General features: G+C 37.3%; 1 protein-coding gene across 1 annotated transcript in view; it reads left to right on the top strand.

The window, feature by feature from the left end:
• The window catches only part of mthfd1l (methylenetetrahydrofolate dehydrogenase (NADP+ dependent) 1 like), a 60,948-nt gene extending 47,242 nt beyond the window's left edge, over positions 1-13,706 (top strand). Inside the window, exons 23-28 of the mRNA XM_056481184.1 lie at positions 37-137; positions 1,406-1,583; positions 2,086-2,193; positions 4,274-4,426; positions 12,896-13,002; positions 13,599-13,706. Of these exons, the coding sequence (XP_056337159.1) occupies positions 37-137; positions 1,406-1,583; positions 2,086-2,193; positions 4,274-4,426; positions 12,896-12,985 (630 nt within the window). The 3' untranslated portion in view covers positions 12,986-13,002; positions 13,599-13,706. The remainder of the gene's footprint in view (positions 1-36; positions 138-1,405; positions 1,584-2,085; positions 2,194-4,273; positions 4,427-12,895; positions 13,003-13,598) is intronic.
• Positions 13,707-15,416: the final 1,710 nt, after the last annotated feature.

Below are 15,416 nucleotides of genomic sequence, written 5' to 3'. Positions count from 1 at the left end.
TTAAAAAGAAACATTCTCTGTGTTTTTTTCCATCAGAATTTACAGCTGGTTGCAGATGGCTGCAGTAACCTGAAGAAGCAGATTCAGATTGCTCATCTCTTTGGAGTTCCTGTGGTTGTTGCTTTGAATGCCTTCAAGTAAGAGTACATTTATATACAAACATTTCACACTCCAAAATTCATTTTCCTCATATAATGTGATGGTTACAAACATGAGGTTTATTTAACCATGGAAAAGCAAGAAAGTTAAAGCCACAGATGGTGTCACTTATTTTACTTGCCCTGTAGGGCGTTCATAAGACTGTCATGAAACCATTATAATCATGACATGATACGTGTTGTGAATAGGAAGGAGATTTGTAATGCATGCTTTTGACAGCTGTCATTAGCTCAGTTGTGTCAATTTAAATGCGAGCATGATGTTGTTTGAGATGTCTTTGTCATGACAACTTTACCAAGACAACATAACCTGAGGCCATTATAATCAAGTGTCATGAATTTTATAACAGTGTCATTTATATTTTCCTTGGACTCAACTACTGTTTTGAAAAATTGGATGCGTCATTATATAATAATGATACTATTATAAAATAATAGAGTATTATCACGTTCGTTAATTAATTTTTCTTCGGCTAAGTGTCTATTTCAGAGGTCGCCACAGCGGAATGAACCGCCAACTATTCCAGCATATGTTTTACACAGCGGATGTCCTTCCAGCCACAACCCAGTAATGGGAAACACCCATACACACTCACTCACACACAAAATCATACACCACGGACAATTTAGTTTATTCAGTTCTCCTATAGCGCATATCTTTGGACTGTGGGTGAAACCAGAGCACCCGGAGGAAACCCATGCGAGCACAGGGAGAAAATGCAAACTTCACACAAATGCCATCTGGCCCAGCCAGGACTCAAACCAGTGACCTTCTTGCTGTGAGGCGACAGTGCTAATGATTGAACTTCAGTGCCGCCCAAATTGACACATATAGTGAGAAATTGTAAGGATAAAAGTGATCAGGATAATAGCCATTACACAATAATAATGGCCTCATGACAATCATGTTTATGACAGATTTATGACAAGTTATGTTGTATTGGTTATGTCAAGTTGTCATGACAAAGACATCTCAAACAACAACCTTGCATTTAAAATGACAACTGAGCGAATAAACATGCATAAAATCTCCTTCATGTTCATGATGTGTCATGTCATAATTGTAAAGATTTCATAACGGTCTTATAAACATCCCCTTCAAGTTAAGTGTTACCCATCTGTCTTTCCTGCATGCTTAATTTTTTTCACCAACGTTTTGAATAATAACCATGTTTAGCCAGAGCGTTGTCTGCCCTGTGCCCATTTTTGTTTGAATACGACCCAAGTATGCTTCTCTTTAAATCAAGGACTGACACTCAAGCAGAGATTGACCTGGTCTGTCGCATTGCAAAGGCTTCTGGGGCATCCGCTGCAGTTCCGTGTCATCATTGGTCCAGAGGTGGACGGGGCTCACTTGAACTGGCACACGCTGTAAAGGAAGTTTCTTCTCAGGGAAGCCGTTTCCAGTTCCTGTATAACTTACAGGTGAGAACAGATGCAAGTAGTTACAGTATAGAAGAAAACAGACACAACCTAATCTCATCTAAAACCAGACCAGGCAGACTCAGAGTGAAGGATTAAACATGATTGTATCTGAAGGGGAGTTTTGTATAATGTGCTAATTGTTTTTCCCTCCAGTCTGAGCATGTCAGGTTGAAGGAGGGTCTGTGGAGGCATCAGCTGGTTTGAGTTAACCTTAGTGAGTTTGGAGGTTGTGACTTTGATTAAGCAATGCTATGAAAGGCGCTGTAATCTCTGCCCTTGGCTCTGGCTGGTCTCTATTATCCTATTAGAGGTCTGGACACTTGCTATCCCAATCATCTGGCCAGAAAAATGACTGGGGTGATTTTATGGCCATCAGATTGGCGGAAGCTGCTATTTAGAACTGATAATGAGGTTAAAGTGTTTTGAAATTCTTCCCGAATTCATCTGTATGCCTTTTATTTGAAGGAATTAGTGTGCCCTGTGCTTTTTTCATTTTTAACAGAATCCTATTGTAGAGAAAATTCGCACTATTGCACAGAAGGTTTACGGCGCTGAGGACATTGAGCTTTCACCTGAGGCTCAAGCTAAGATTGACTACTACAATCAACAGGTGAGAAGGGCTTTACATTGAACATTACAAACACACAGCTTTGATAGATGTGTGTAGACATATTCAGTATATCATGATAATGAATGTGCACAATATTGATATGGTGATACCATGAATAACTATTTATTATTTAAACGTTTTGAGTGTTTTTAGGAACATTCAGACTGTTGTTTTAGCAAGCAGTGCTTTTCACCACAACACTAAAAGCTCAAACTTAATAAGTGATTTATTTTCAAACATTATTTAGGTGTGAAAGTATTTTTAGTATTTTCAGCCTTTTAATGTTCAATGAAAATCTTAATTGACTAGGGGTGTCGAAATTCATTGTTTCTTCGGTGCACCGCGAGCAGATGTGGACCATTCGGTATCGGTTCAGTAAAAGATCCTAACTGGTTATTGCGTACTGACGCCATTTATCTCATATGTGCTATGTCGCTGTAGAATACTATGCCAAGGGAGGTAACTCTGCACAATTCCCTGCATGTGTGTTTGCTGGACAGTCATTCACTGACACTAAAGTTACAGCAGAAGCTCCCATTTCACTGCTATGGAGAAAATTTAACAGGGTTCATACGGTCATGACAAACCTGGAAAAGTCATGGAATTTTGACATGGCATTTTCCAGGCCTGGAAAAGTTTTGGAAAAGTCATGGAAATTAGTTGAACAAATGTCTGCATACTTAAAAATAGGTTAGTTGTCTTTTACTTCTTTTCTGTTCATGGTCAAACTCATACTCTCACATGATTAGTGCTGTGTGAACATTATCTAAATAAATTTACATAGATATAAAGACTCATTTAAACTAAAGAGATTGTAGCATGTTTTATGATATGCTGTAATAACTTTGAACATGCTTCGTTTTTCTTATTATTTACCATGTTTACGTAGACATTACATGAAACATTAGGTCATGAAAATTTACTTTAAAGTCTTGGAAAAGTCATAGAATTTTAGTAGTAAAAATTTGTATGAACCCTGATTAAAGTAAACTCCATTTCTCTCTCTGTCTCTCTCTCTCTCTCTCTCTCTCTCTCTCTCTCTCTCTCTCTTTATCTCTCTCTCTCTCTCTCTCTCTCACTCACTGTGTCCCGTTTGACCTGCTGGTATGACGTTTCCTCTCCTCTTGGCTGTTATAGCGATACTTGCAGATCCAGACACAAGCTTATGTCTGCAGAGCGAGTTCATGGATCAGCTCTGATCGCAGCGTCCGTTTATCCGTGTCACTTATCGATGAACAGCGCCAGTGTGTTAGAGCCAATCTCTTGAGCATGTGACCAATCATAGGCATTTAACAACTCACTCGACAATGCTAAAAAAGCAAGTGGGCTAATATTTACATTTGTTTATTTGCTTTAAATGCTTATGTTGTTCTGTGCATGTACTTGAGTTTTGTTTGATGCAGAGTGTTTTCTTTGAGATGGTAAAATTAAAGGTACAGTTCATATATCTGACTGGTTGTATTAAAGGACAAGATTGTGTTACAAATACATATAAAATGTATTTATAAATAATACATTTAAAACAAGAATTCTTGTGCTGTGAAGTAAAATATAAAATTGTGTACGGAAAGCATCGTCAATGCACCATGATGCACCAAGATATCGAATTGAACCGAATCGATGGCATGATAATTGTAAACGAACCGAATGACCAGTAGAGTTCACACCTCTAATTTACAGTATATAAACCTGTAGTCAAATCATCTTTATTTCTATAGCACTTTAACAATGTAAATTTAATCAAAAATAGAAAAAAAGCCATTATATTTCAGATTGTAAATCATTTGAGCATAATCTGCATTCACATATTTAGTCACAATAGGCAACGCTTGGTCATATTTCATATCGCAGCATAAAAATTTCAATGTTCAAGCATGAAAAACTGACATAATAGCAAATGTTTCTTAACCTATTTACTTTCTGATATGAAATAGTTAAATAATCTTGGCCAAACCAATTGGAATTGTGTTCAGTGAAGCAGTGCATCTCAAAACATTACAGTTAACGGATATCAATAGCCCAGAGCCGATGATATGCATGTCTCATGTGGGTATTAACATTGTCTATAAATCTCTCACAGGGCTTTGGTGCTCTTCCTATCTGCATGGCCAAAACCCACCTGTCTCTCTCTCACATGCCTGAGAAAAAAGGTGTTCCCACCAACTTTATCCTGCCCATCAGAGACGTCCGTGCCAGCATCGGCGCAGGCTTTATCTACCCTTTAGTTGGAACAGTAAGTGATTATTCTCAAAATCTGATGAAAGCTCTCATCTTATTCCATTCTTTCCAGTTCTATCTGCATGTCCACACTTTCATATTTGATGGCTTTCACTCATTTGATGCCATTCACTCTTCACATTACCTTTTTTATTATTACTTCCTACTGCTAAGTAAGTATATGTTTCAGTTACTAATAGGATCCAGGATTACGGTTGAACCTGTGATCTATGACCTCAGTGGGACTTTTAAAAACAGCATTCAGGCCAAATTCCTCTGCCTTCATGTTTTTGCTCTCTTAAAAAACAATATTGCCTGCCCTAAGGCAGATATATCTCTTCTCTGAATTCCTGACAATGTTTGGTCAAGGCAGTTTTCAGTAATGAGAGGTCTATTGGATTCTCGGTTCCAATTCATGGTGAAACCTGTTGAGACAGTTTGATTAAGTCTTGTGAAAACAGATTTTATAGAATGCGCGGTCAACTTTTGAATGACCCATGCTTGTGTATGTGTGCACACATGTTTGTGGTTTTCATTAAGAAACTCCATCTGTGGATTTCCCAATGTTTGTTCTACTTTTTTCCTAAGGCCAGCTGGTCCACCTTAGGAACCGGCATTCCAGTCAGACGTCCAGCTTGGTGGATATACAAGGCTGGACTCTTGATTCACAACTGACATTTTAAAACTGAAAATTACAACCACTTTTAAATATGGATAGAGAAATTTAAAATTGGTTGGTTTAAAGCAAAGCTGTGGCCCTGTTTACGATAATACGTTTTAGTTTTAAAACGGCATATTAGAACAAAAACGACCCACGTCCACACTGGCAGTTCATTTAGCGTTTCTGAAAAGAAAACACTACACCGCTGAAAACGCAAATCACGTGACCACACACACTCTGGCTTGCGCTGCAGCAAATGCACACATCTGAGCTCCAGGCAGTCAGCGGGTGCTTTGAGAACACCTCCTCAGATAAGACCAACGCACGTCGGATAGCTCATCAAGAATCTTCTGCTGGATTTCATCTCACTATAGTTGTTAAGGGTGATATTTAATTAATCTGGTCTCCGTCTAATGACTCTTAATGACTCTTAAATCTATTACTTGTTCTCAGGTAACGTGTATTGGCTGAGCACAAAGATAAGTTAATATATTAATTAATGTAACAGCGTACACTGATTCTGCACATTGGACTGATTGCTTGCCTTTATTTTCTATGTTGTATAAACTTATTGCACATTATACTTTTATAATGGTCATTATTGATCATTAAAACTGATACTCAGCGAAAGAGAGGGTATGTTTCATATTTTTGAAGAAAGTGAAAGGAGGCAGTTATGTTACAGACTTTGTTTTGTTATAAATATGCACACAGTGAATATGACGGTCATATAAATATGTGACTACACAACGCTTCAACATTTTTGGTGTCTGGTAAGTTGTTAATATCAAAATGAATATAGGCTGTTCCTCATATCATGTTTCCATTTTATTGATAAGAACAAATCTATCTTTTGAATTAATATTTTAATTAGGTAGCTATACAATATTATATTTATGCATATACATTAAATTAGTCAGTACTGAAGCCAGATCTGGAGCTTATCTAACAAGATAACTTATGATAACCGTCCAAAAACAAGTACAGCCAAATTGATGTGTTAGGAAAAGGCAATGCAAGGCAAATTTTATTTATAGAGCAAGGTTTTACACAACCATAGTTGATCCAAAGTGCTTTACAATGAAATAGAATAAAACTTGTATTAAAAATATAAGAAAAGGAAATAAATATGTATATATGTAATACTAATCAATAGAAGCAAAAAAAAAAAAAAGAAAAGAAAAATGTAGTTGTAATTTTGTAGGTTGTAATTTTTTTGCAATCTTTTGCTTGAATTGAATTGTATTATCTTTCAATTTCTAAATATGTTTGGTGACTAAAATATTATTTTAATAAATATATCTGTTAAATTAATCGGTTTTATTTAAATGCACCAAAATACATTGATATACATCAATACCTACAGTTGAAGTCAGAACTATTAGCCCCCCTGAATTATTAGCCCCCCTGTTTACTTTCCCCCCCAATTTCTGTTTAACGGAGAGAAGATTTTCAGCACATTTCTAAACATAATAGTTTTACTAACTCATTTCTAATAACTGATTTATTTTATCTTTGCTATGATGACAGAAAATAATATTTGATTAGATATTTTACAAGACACTTCTATACAGCTTAAAAAGACATTTAGGGTGTGCTCACACTATGTACAGTTGCCTTGAACTGGGCCAAAGCATGCTTGTCTCCCCTCCATCTCCCCCGACAGCCCGCACTCACATTACATTCAGGCCTGGGCACGCTTATGTCATCGATGATACGCTGTTCGGTAAGCGCTTTCGCTCAGCACAGTGGAGATTTCTTTAGTTATATTCTTTAAGTCATTTATGATGCAGTGGCACACAGACAAATATTTCGCCGAACAGATCAGCCACTTTTGACGCTCATAAACAATCATAAAGTTCTCGTGCTGCAGGAATTAGGAGGTTTGCTGAAGGTGCAGCTGTCGTGCAGTGAGGGGTTTGCGTCTTTAATAATCTGTGACAGTTTGTGTTCATTGAACAGAAAGAATGGTTAATAAATCCATATGAAACAGTCCCTTAAAAGTCACGTCTCGCTTTCACTTTCGGGCTCTGGCGCATTTTGCACTTACACACAAGCGTACCGCGCCAAAGCCCAAGTGAACCCCGCTCTGGCACACCTCTTCCAACCGGGCCAGCGCCGGCCAAGTGAACCGTGCCTGAGCCCGATTCAGAGCACTCACACTTCTCAAATGATCCAGGAAACGGGCCTGGGCACGGTTCGGATAGCATAGTGTGAGTACACCCTAAAGGCTTAACTAGGTTAATTAGGCAGGTTAGGGTAATTAGGTAAGTTATTGTATAACGATGGTTTGTTCTGTAGACTATCGAGAAAAAAAATGCTTAAAGGGGCTAATAATTTTGACCTTAAAATGGTGTTTACAAAATTAAAAACTGCTTTTATTCTCGCCAAAATAAAACAAGAAAAAATATTATCAGACATACTGTGAAAATTTCCTTGCTCTGTTAAACATCATTTGAGAAATATTTAAAAAAAGAAAAAAAAATCAAAGAGGAGGGGGGGGTCTAATAATTCTGACTTCAACTGTATATTCACTGAGAAATGGATAAAAATATTCATTTTTAAAATGGGGTGTACTCAATTATGCTGAGCACTGTATCTTTCCTGTACATGCTTTTCACTCTCAAAACAAAAGTAGCAATTTGCTTACATTTAATGCATTACCAAGGAAAAGGGTCTCAAAGACATCTAGAATACCTGTGGGGAACTAAATTAAGTCAGTTACATTTTGATACAAACCATCCCTTTTTTTTCTGGACCACCAGTGTGTGGTATAAATAGCAGTGTGTTTGTCCACTGATGCTCTTTGTGCTTTATGATATTTAGTTCTGACGAGCCCTTCCTCTTGCTGAAGTTTCTTTTTTTAATGGCCCAGCTTGATTGAGCCAGCATTTTTGTGTCTTTTTGTGGTTGTGTTTTGTTGGCGGGGTGAGGCTGAGGGAAGGAAGCTCATTTCCGGGTTGAGAGAGCGGTCCTGGCTGCAGTGTGGGGTCAGGCTTGGGGAGAGGTGTCCGGCATGCGGCATGCTGGGAGATGGGTGACTGTGACCTAGCCTCTCCGGTCTGACCAGTGCTCGGTCCTCTTTCATCTCTGCAGGCCTGCTGCGGGACACTCAGTCCAGCGCTCGTGACCTCTCACCTTCAATCTTTTGCAGATTTTCTGCCAGCTCTTTGAACTTGAGCGTAACCATTTTATCATTCTATCTGCTATTCAGAATTGACTTGTTTTTTATGTCTTTACTCAAATTAAGGCTCAATTGGGTCTTATGCTTGCTCGCTTGCTTGTAATATAATCTACATGGGTCCAATACAATTATGCATTTGGCAGACACCTTTATCCCAAACATCAAGCACTGAAGGCACTAGGGCTGCAGCACCAATAACGCTATGTAATCATTGGCAATAATCACGTTGCAGACTATGCAATTTATAATTTCCATGTATTTTTAGGCTTGTGACTGTATAATGATTTTAAAAGCATTCAGGGATGAGAAATTGTTCTGTTTGTAACTTAATTAATAATGAATATTGTTGAATTATTTGAATTTTAATTATTTAATTGCTGTACCTGTATAATGTTAGACTCGGAAAACAATACAACTTTTTAGATTTTATGCAGATGCACTCCAATACAGAATCATCCCAATCAATATAAAATTATAAAATTTTTCAAATAGAGATATTCAAGTCACCTAATGAAATTGTATTTATATCGCAATATATATTGTAGCATAACAAAATATGGCAATGTGATGTTTCTGATATCGTGCAACCCTAGAAGGCACCTATTTTATTAGTTCTCGCTTTCCCTGGGAATCGAACCAACTGCCTTGGTGTTGCTAGTGCCATGATCTATTGTTTGAGCTATGAGAAGATTGCGGTAAAGTGGTTATGCACTGGAAAATTAACAATTCGATTTAGTCTTAGAATTTTCATTCATTCATTCATTTTCTTTTTGCCCTAGTCCCTTTATTAATCCAGGGGTCGCAACAGCGGAATGAATCGCCAACTTATCCAGCATGTGTTTTACGTAGCGAATACCATTCCAGTCGCAACTCAGCACTGGGAATCACCTATACACTCTTGCATTCACACTACACATACAGTACCGCCAATTTAGCCTACCAAATTCACCTATAGCACATGTCTTTGTAGTGTGAGGGAAAACGGAGCACCTGGAGAAAACCCACTCAAACACGGGGAGAACATGTAAACTCCACACAGAAATGTCAACTGACCCATCCGGGGCTCGAACCAGCGACCTTCTTGCTTCTTGCATATTTAGTAGAATTATTTATTTCACAATGATCTTTTTCAAAATGCTGCACTGGTTCTCAACATCAGTAAATGTCTGTGAAACAATTCAAGTGTTATTTTAAAAGCGTGTGATTAATATCTTTCATTCATGGCCAAAGTTGCATTTAGCATGTAATCATCAGATCTGTTACAGTCATTTTCCCACAAATCTGTGCAGGTCAGAATTGCAGACAGGTGTTTCTGTTAGTTTGTCTATATGTTTCCTTCAATGCAGCCCTCTCAGGGACAATGCAGACCTGGGGGTGAGGGTTACAGGAGGAAGTAACTGATGTCATGCTCCAGATATGTGAGGGAGGGTCAGCCAGAGAACAATGGGACTCAACGGATCCCAGCTTCCATTCAGCTCAGGAAATTTATTGCCCAAATCCGTGTCTTCTGTAAAACCGCACAATGAATTCCTGATGATACTGCTGGAAGGCTTATGGTGTTTTGGCAACCTTACCAACATGCTGACATGAGCATATGTCAAAAGCAGACTGGTGAAGGTTTTAACAAACACAATGGTCTGTGGTGAGGAAAACATGACCCATGTGAAGCCAATGCTGAACTAAATAATTTAAGTTGCCATTTGTTCTTGAGCAGTAACTGCGTAATGGGCCATTGTGAATGGAAAAATTGTGGAGATTTTTAATATACAATACTAATTGGGTTTATTGTTTTTTTTGTGTGTGGAAATGCGTAGTCGGTAAAAATAGTTGCTATTAGTTAATAGTAATTTATACTAATAATAGTAGTTATAAAAAACAACAACATACAAATGAAAAGCCATCAGCCTTTCAAAAAAAATGTCATAAGATGTGTGTTTACGTTAGATTAGCAACACAGCAATAGCCTCAGATGCAGCAGATTGATTTTATAGCACCAGCATAAATTTTCTGACACCTTTATGACAATCAAATACATTAAAAATAAATACAGGCCACAACTGAACATTGAGAATAATCTCTGAGCGGCATTCTCCAAAACTAAACCAAGAATAGACTTGTGCCGAAAACATTGTGTCCGCCATTCTCATTAGCTGAGGTTAATATTAAATTAAACAAATTAATAAATGACAAAAAAATTATATGATTGTGAGACTGTTGCACTGTGTTGTCAATATGATTGTGTTTATATAGGCCTATTGTTGTGTGTGTAATATTTGTATAATTTTAACCACCTCCAAAAAATGTGGGGGTCACGAGTCACTGGCATTGTTATTTTGGGGGTCGCGGGCTGAAAAGTTTGGAAACCCCTGATTTGCTGTAATTTGACAGTCTATTTATACTTGTCACATACCATGTTACTGATCAGATGTTATGACTATTCCAGTTACATCTGGCTAAATAAATGTGTCTCCCAAAACTAGTATAAAATCCCATCTTTAATTCCTGCATTATATGCAAATTCAACACCATTCATGTCACCAACTAACTTTGTAAGTTCTTTTGAATTATAATTCTTCTGAATTCGTCTTCAGAGTATTTCTAAATCATTTCAGTCAATCAGTTCATCTGAATTATTATTCTGATTTTATCATAGTTCTAAATTAATATTCTTCAAATTCCTTATGAATTTCCTCTGAACACTGCTACTAGACTTTAAAGTGCGTCTTAATTATTTTCAGGTTTTTTTTCAATTCTGAGTTCTTTGTGAACACTTCTGAGTTCATCTGGATTCTGGCTTATAATTTCTTTAATTTCCTTAACTTGACCAACATGACCAGTCTTGGCTTTTGCTTATTACATTGTTCAATTAAAAAAATATTTGCTGGTTAGAATTGATTTTTAAAATTTGTTAAATAGGGAAACATGGTGGCACAGTGGATAGCGCTGTCGCCTCACAGCAAGAAGGTTGCTATTTCGAGCCCCGGCTGGGTCAGTTGGAATTTCTGTGTGGAGTTTGCATGTTCTCCCCGTGTTTGTGTGGGTTTCCTCCGGGTGCTCCAGTTTCCGGTTAGGTGAATTGAATAAACTAAATTGATGGTAGTGTAGTGTGTCTCGGTGTGAATGAAAGTGTATGGGTGTTTCCCAGTGCAGGGTTGGGCTGGAAGGGCATCAGCTGCGTAAAACACATGCTGGATAAGTTGGCAGTTCATACCGCTGTGGCGACCCCAGATTAATAAAGGGACTAAGCTGAAAAGAAAATGAATGAATGAATTTGTTAAATATTCTGAGCTAAATGGTTTGACCTAAAGTCACGAACCTGGTCCCTTTTCAATTCTTTGGGTCATATGGAGTCCAAAGTTAATATATCCCATCTGTAGAGACTTATGAGCCGCATGGTGATGTCATACTGGAAAATACCTTTGTCAGTTAGCCAACCAAAAATAGGGGAAAAACTTCTGATGTTAAAAACAAAATTCAAAAATCAGATTTAGCTCAAATGGCTTCATCTCCTAGATGAAGATCTAAGAAGTTCATTTATTCCCGTAAGCCATTAAACAGCTCCTGGCTTGTCATGCATAAGATGAATCATTCTTGTAATTGAATTATTTAAAGCTCTGATGAGGTTCTGTTCTAAGAAAAGATGGGAATAGGAAGTCGCGAATAAAGGCTCGGGGTAGATAATATCTTCCTTCATCCTCAGAAGTGCATGTGACCACCGTACACAAAGGTTACAAGGTTGTAAACAGCTGAGATATTTGAGATTGATGACGTCCGTGGCTCTTTGGAATTGAGCACAGCAGGACCTTGTTTCTGAGACCTCTGTGAAAATGACCGACCATTTCATTCTCTGGACAAGATGGAATTCCTGGATAAATGATGTACGGTTTCCTCTGCCTTTGTCTGCCTTGGTTTGTTTTCGATGATAATTGAATTGAGATAATCCCTTTCTTTTTTGCCAGTCTCTCACATGTGTGCCAGTCACTTGATTTTAATATGTGGCATTTTAAAAGGGGTTGTTCATTTTTCTTTTATATAATCAATTGATTTGACCATTGGCTTCAAATTTGGTTGTTTGGAAATTAAAGGGATGACCTTAAGGTTTACTGTTTACACTTTTGTACAGGTTTACACTTTGTATTAGGGCATGCCATTTACTTACAGTGATAGAGAAAACATAATGAATGCAGACTGCCTTTTTGACAGATCATCTTACACCATTGTATCTTTAAAATAAAGCAATCGTCTTAAGAAAGAGCACTCATTGGGTGATTTTGGTTTGGCTTTTTTGGCTCCAGCGCAAATTTCTGTTTACCGTTTAGATTTGTCTGCCAGTGAAGTCCTTTGGTTTTAACAAGATTTGCCTATAAAAGACATTTAGCAAGAAGGTTTGTTCAACATACTTCAGCATCTTTGAAACAACTTCTTGTTTGAGACTGAATTTATGATCCTTCCTACTAAGTGAATCTAAACCTTGAGTTCTCTCCTGACTCCATTACTCTGTTTTCTCTGATGTTCTGTTGGCATACACTATATTTGCCTTTTTGATTTGATACCTGTGTCAAATAAAACTGAACACTGATTCTGTTTTGTGCTATGTATACATATCGGGTAATCACTTCTCCTTTTCTCTTGTTATCCAGATGAGCACTATGCCAGGCTTGCCTACACGGCCCTGTTTCTATGACATTGACCTTGATCCTGTGACCGAGGAGATAAAAGGCCTTTTCTGAGGACACACTCTTCACCAGTGAGAACTCAATTAGGGTTTAATTCACACTACAAGCATTTGTGCTGAGTTACAATGTTTCGATTGGCTTTACTTAGTATTTCTTTAAACTATGTAAAATTTCTAATTCTATTCTATTAAGTCTGCAGACTGAGGCTGCGTTACAAAACATCACATTTTCTGATTAAAGGAATTGTTCACTTCTAATGACTGGTAACCATTGACTTCCACTTAAGTTCCAGTAGATGCTTTTCATTGATCTCTATAGTATTTATCCATCTACTATGGAGGTCAGTGATGACCATGAACTGTTTTGATGGCATCAATTTAAAAAAATGACTTTTTTTGTGATCAACAGTAAAAAGAAACCCATACACGTTTGAAACAAGTCGGGGGTGAGTAAATGAAGTGAACTATTCCTTTAAGGACCACTTATGAGTCATTGAATTTGTTTTATTTGTTAAAAAATGACACATGACAAAACAAATTGGGCCACATATTCCTGTAGTCTGAACTCAGCCAAAAGTTTTACAACACTGACTTATTTTTATGCTTTGCAAACGCCAAAAATAACCCATTTATGCTAAATGATCTAATCTGTTTTCCATTTTTTTCAGGTGTTTCTTGTTTTCCGTGTTGGTCTCCATTCATATGCCAATGATTACAAGCTCATCCATTGTTTTACTGAGAATGAAACTACTGAGAGAAACTACAAACATTCCATCTCATTGGTTTTTGCACACTTGTTTTTGTTTTTAAAGCAAATCTTAAATGTTATCTTTCTTAATGAATTTTGCGTTTTGCTGCATCTTTCATCAAATTGAATGTAACTTTTAGTTGTTGGTTTGAATAATTGGTGAGTTTGCTGTTTTAATTTGATGATACACAGGGCAACTTTTAGAGCAATGATGCTTGGAAACTCCTTAAACTTTTTTTCCAACAGCGTTGACCAAAGTGCTGACAATAGAGAGTGAAACAAAGCGCAGCACATACTTTAAAATAGAAATAATTAAACATAAAATGTCAACATCCCACACTATGCTAAAAGCCTAATTGAACAAGTGGGTTTTAAGTAGAGATTTAAACAATAACGGAAGAGGCTCGTCAAATATATAATGGCAGCACATTCCACAATTTAGGTGCAGCCACAGCAAAAGCCAGATCCCCTCTGAGCTTTTGACTGGTCCTGGGCACACCCAGGGGGAGCTGGTCAGCTGACCTGAGCGAACGAGATGGTGTGGTGTGTAGGGACAGAGAAGCTCAGAGAAGTAAAGAGGTGCTGCAGCACCATTCAGACACTTTAAAACAAATAAAAGTAACTTTGAAATGCAAGGAAACAAGGAAGACAAAACTCTTACTGCACATTTAAATTGGCATTGTAAGCTAATTTTATTAAAATATATTATATAAAAACCCAGTTTTGTGTTCACATATGACAACTTACGGGAATGATAAGTTTATGCTCTTTTCCTTGCTCCACTGTCACTGAGCAGCTGCCATTTTTTAATTTTTCTGACAGCTCTGTCACATGATTTGCTGCTAGCTTTCTGATTGGAGGATCTCAAAAAATTGCATTCGACCGATCTTACAGATTCACCCAGCAGGCACAGGATGTCAACATGACGTCAGATTGATGTTGTACATTAACCTCATGGGGCATTGCAATTTGTTTGGAAATGAAAATCCGGTTGACATCAGAACCAAACATCAGACTGACGTCAATGTCCAACATCCAACCTAAAATCATCCAAATATCAACGTCTAATGATGTTACAGCTTGACGTTCTGTGGACGTTACTACTATGACGTCTATCAGACGTTGGATTTTGGTTGCCATATCTAACGAATAAATATCAATATTTGATGTCAATATGACGTATGTTTAAGGAAGTTGGCTTGACATTGGATTTTGGTCACACAACCTAAAATCAACCAAATATCAACATAATTTGACGTCTTTATTGGACATCAAAATAATGTCCTGAATTTTGGTCACCTAAAGTCACGACCTAAATTTCACGACCTTATGACAATGTGTACCTGCAGGGCAGATACAGTTTTGCCTATTCTCAATGGGAAAGTAGTGAAGCAAGTTTGCCGGGCAGCATTGCTCTAAAAATTACCCTGTGTATCATCACCTTCAGCTTTACTAAACATTTCTGTTTACATGCTGTTTGAGTTTTTACAATTTAATGAACTTATAAACTCATTTCTTATGGCTTAAAACACCTTTAATGCTTTAACATTTATGCCTTAAACTTGATTACATTTGACTTACAGTATTTAAGCAGACTCCATTCATTTTCTTTTTATTTAATTACAGTTTACGTTTTCCTTTTACTGTAACACTAAATCATTTCTACGTTTCGTACGTTTGTTGCAGCTAAACATAGCATGCTTTTTAGACACTACACAAACATAATGACAGCTGTTGA

This window comes from Danio aesculapii, chromosome 20 (assembly GCF_903798145.1).
Source record: "Danio aesculapii chromosome 20, fDanAes4.1, whole genome shotgun sequence".
NCBI lineage: Eukaryota > Metazoa > Chordata > Actinopteri > Cypriniformes > Danionidae > Danio > Danio aesculapii.
Note: the sequence above shows the minus strand (reverse complement) of the source record. Positions and strands in the feature narration are given on the sequence as shown.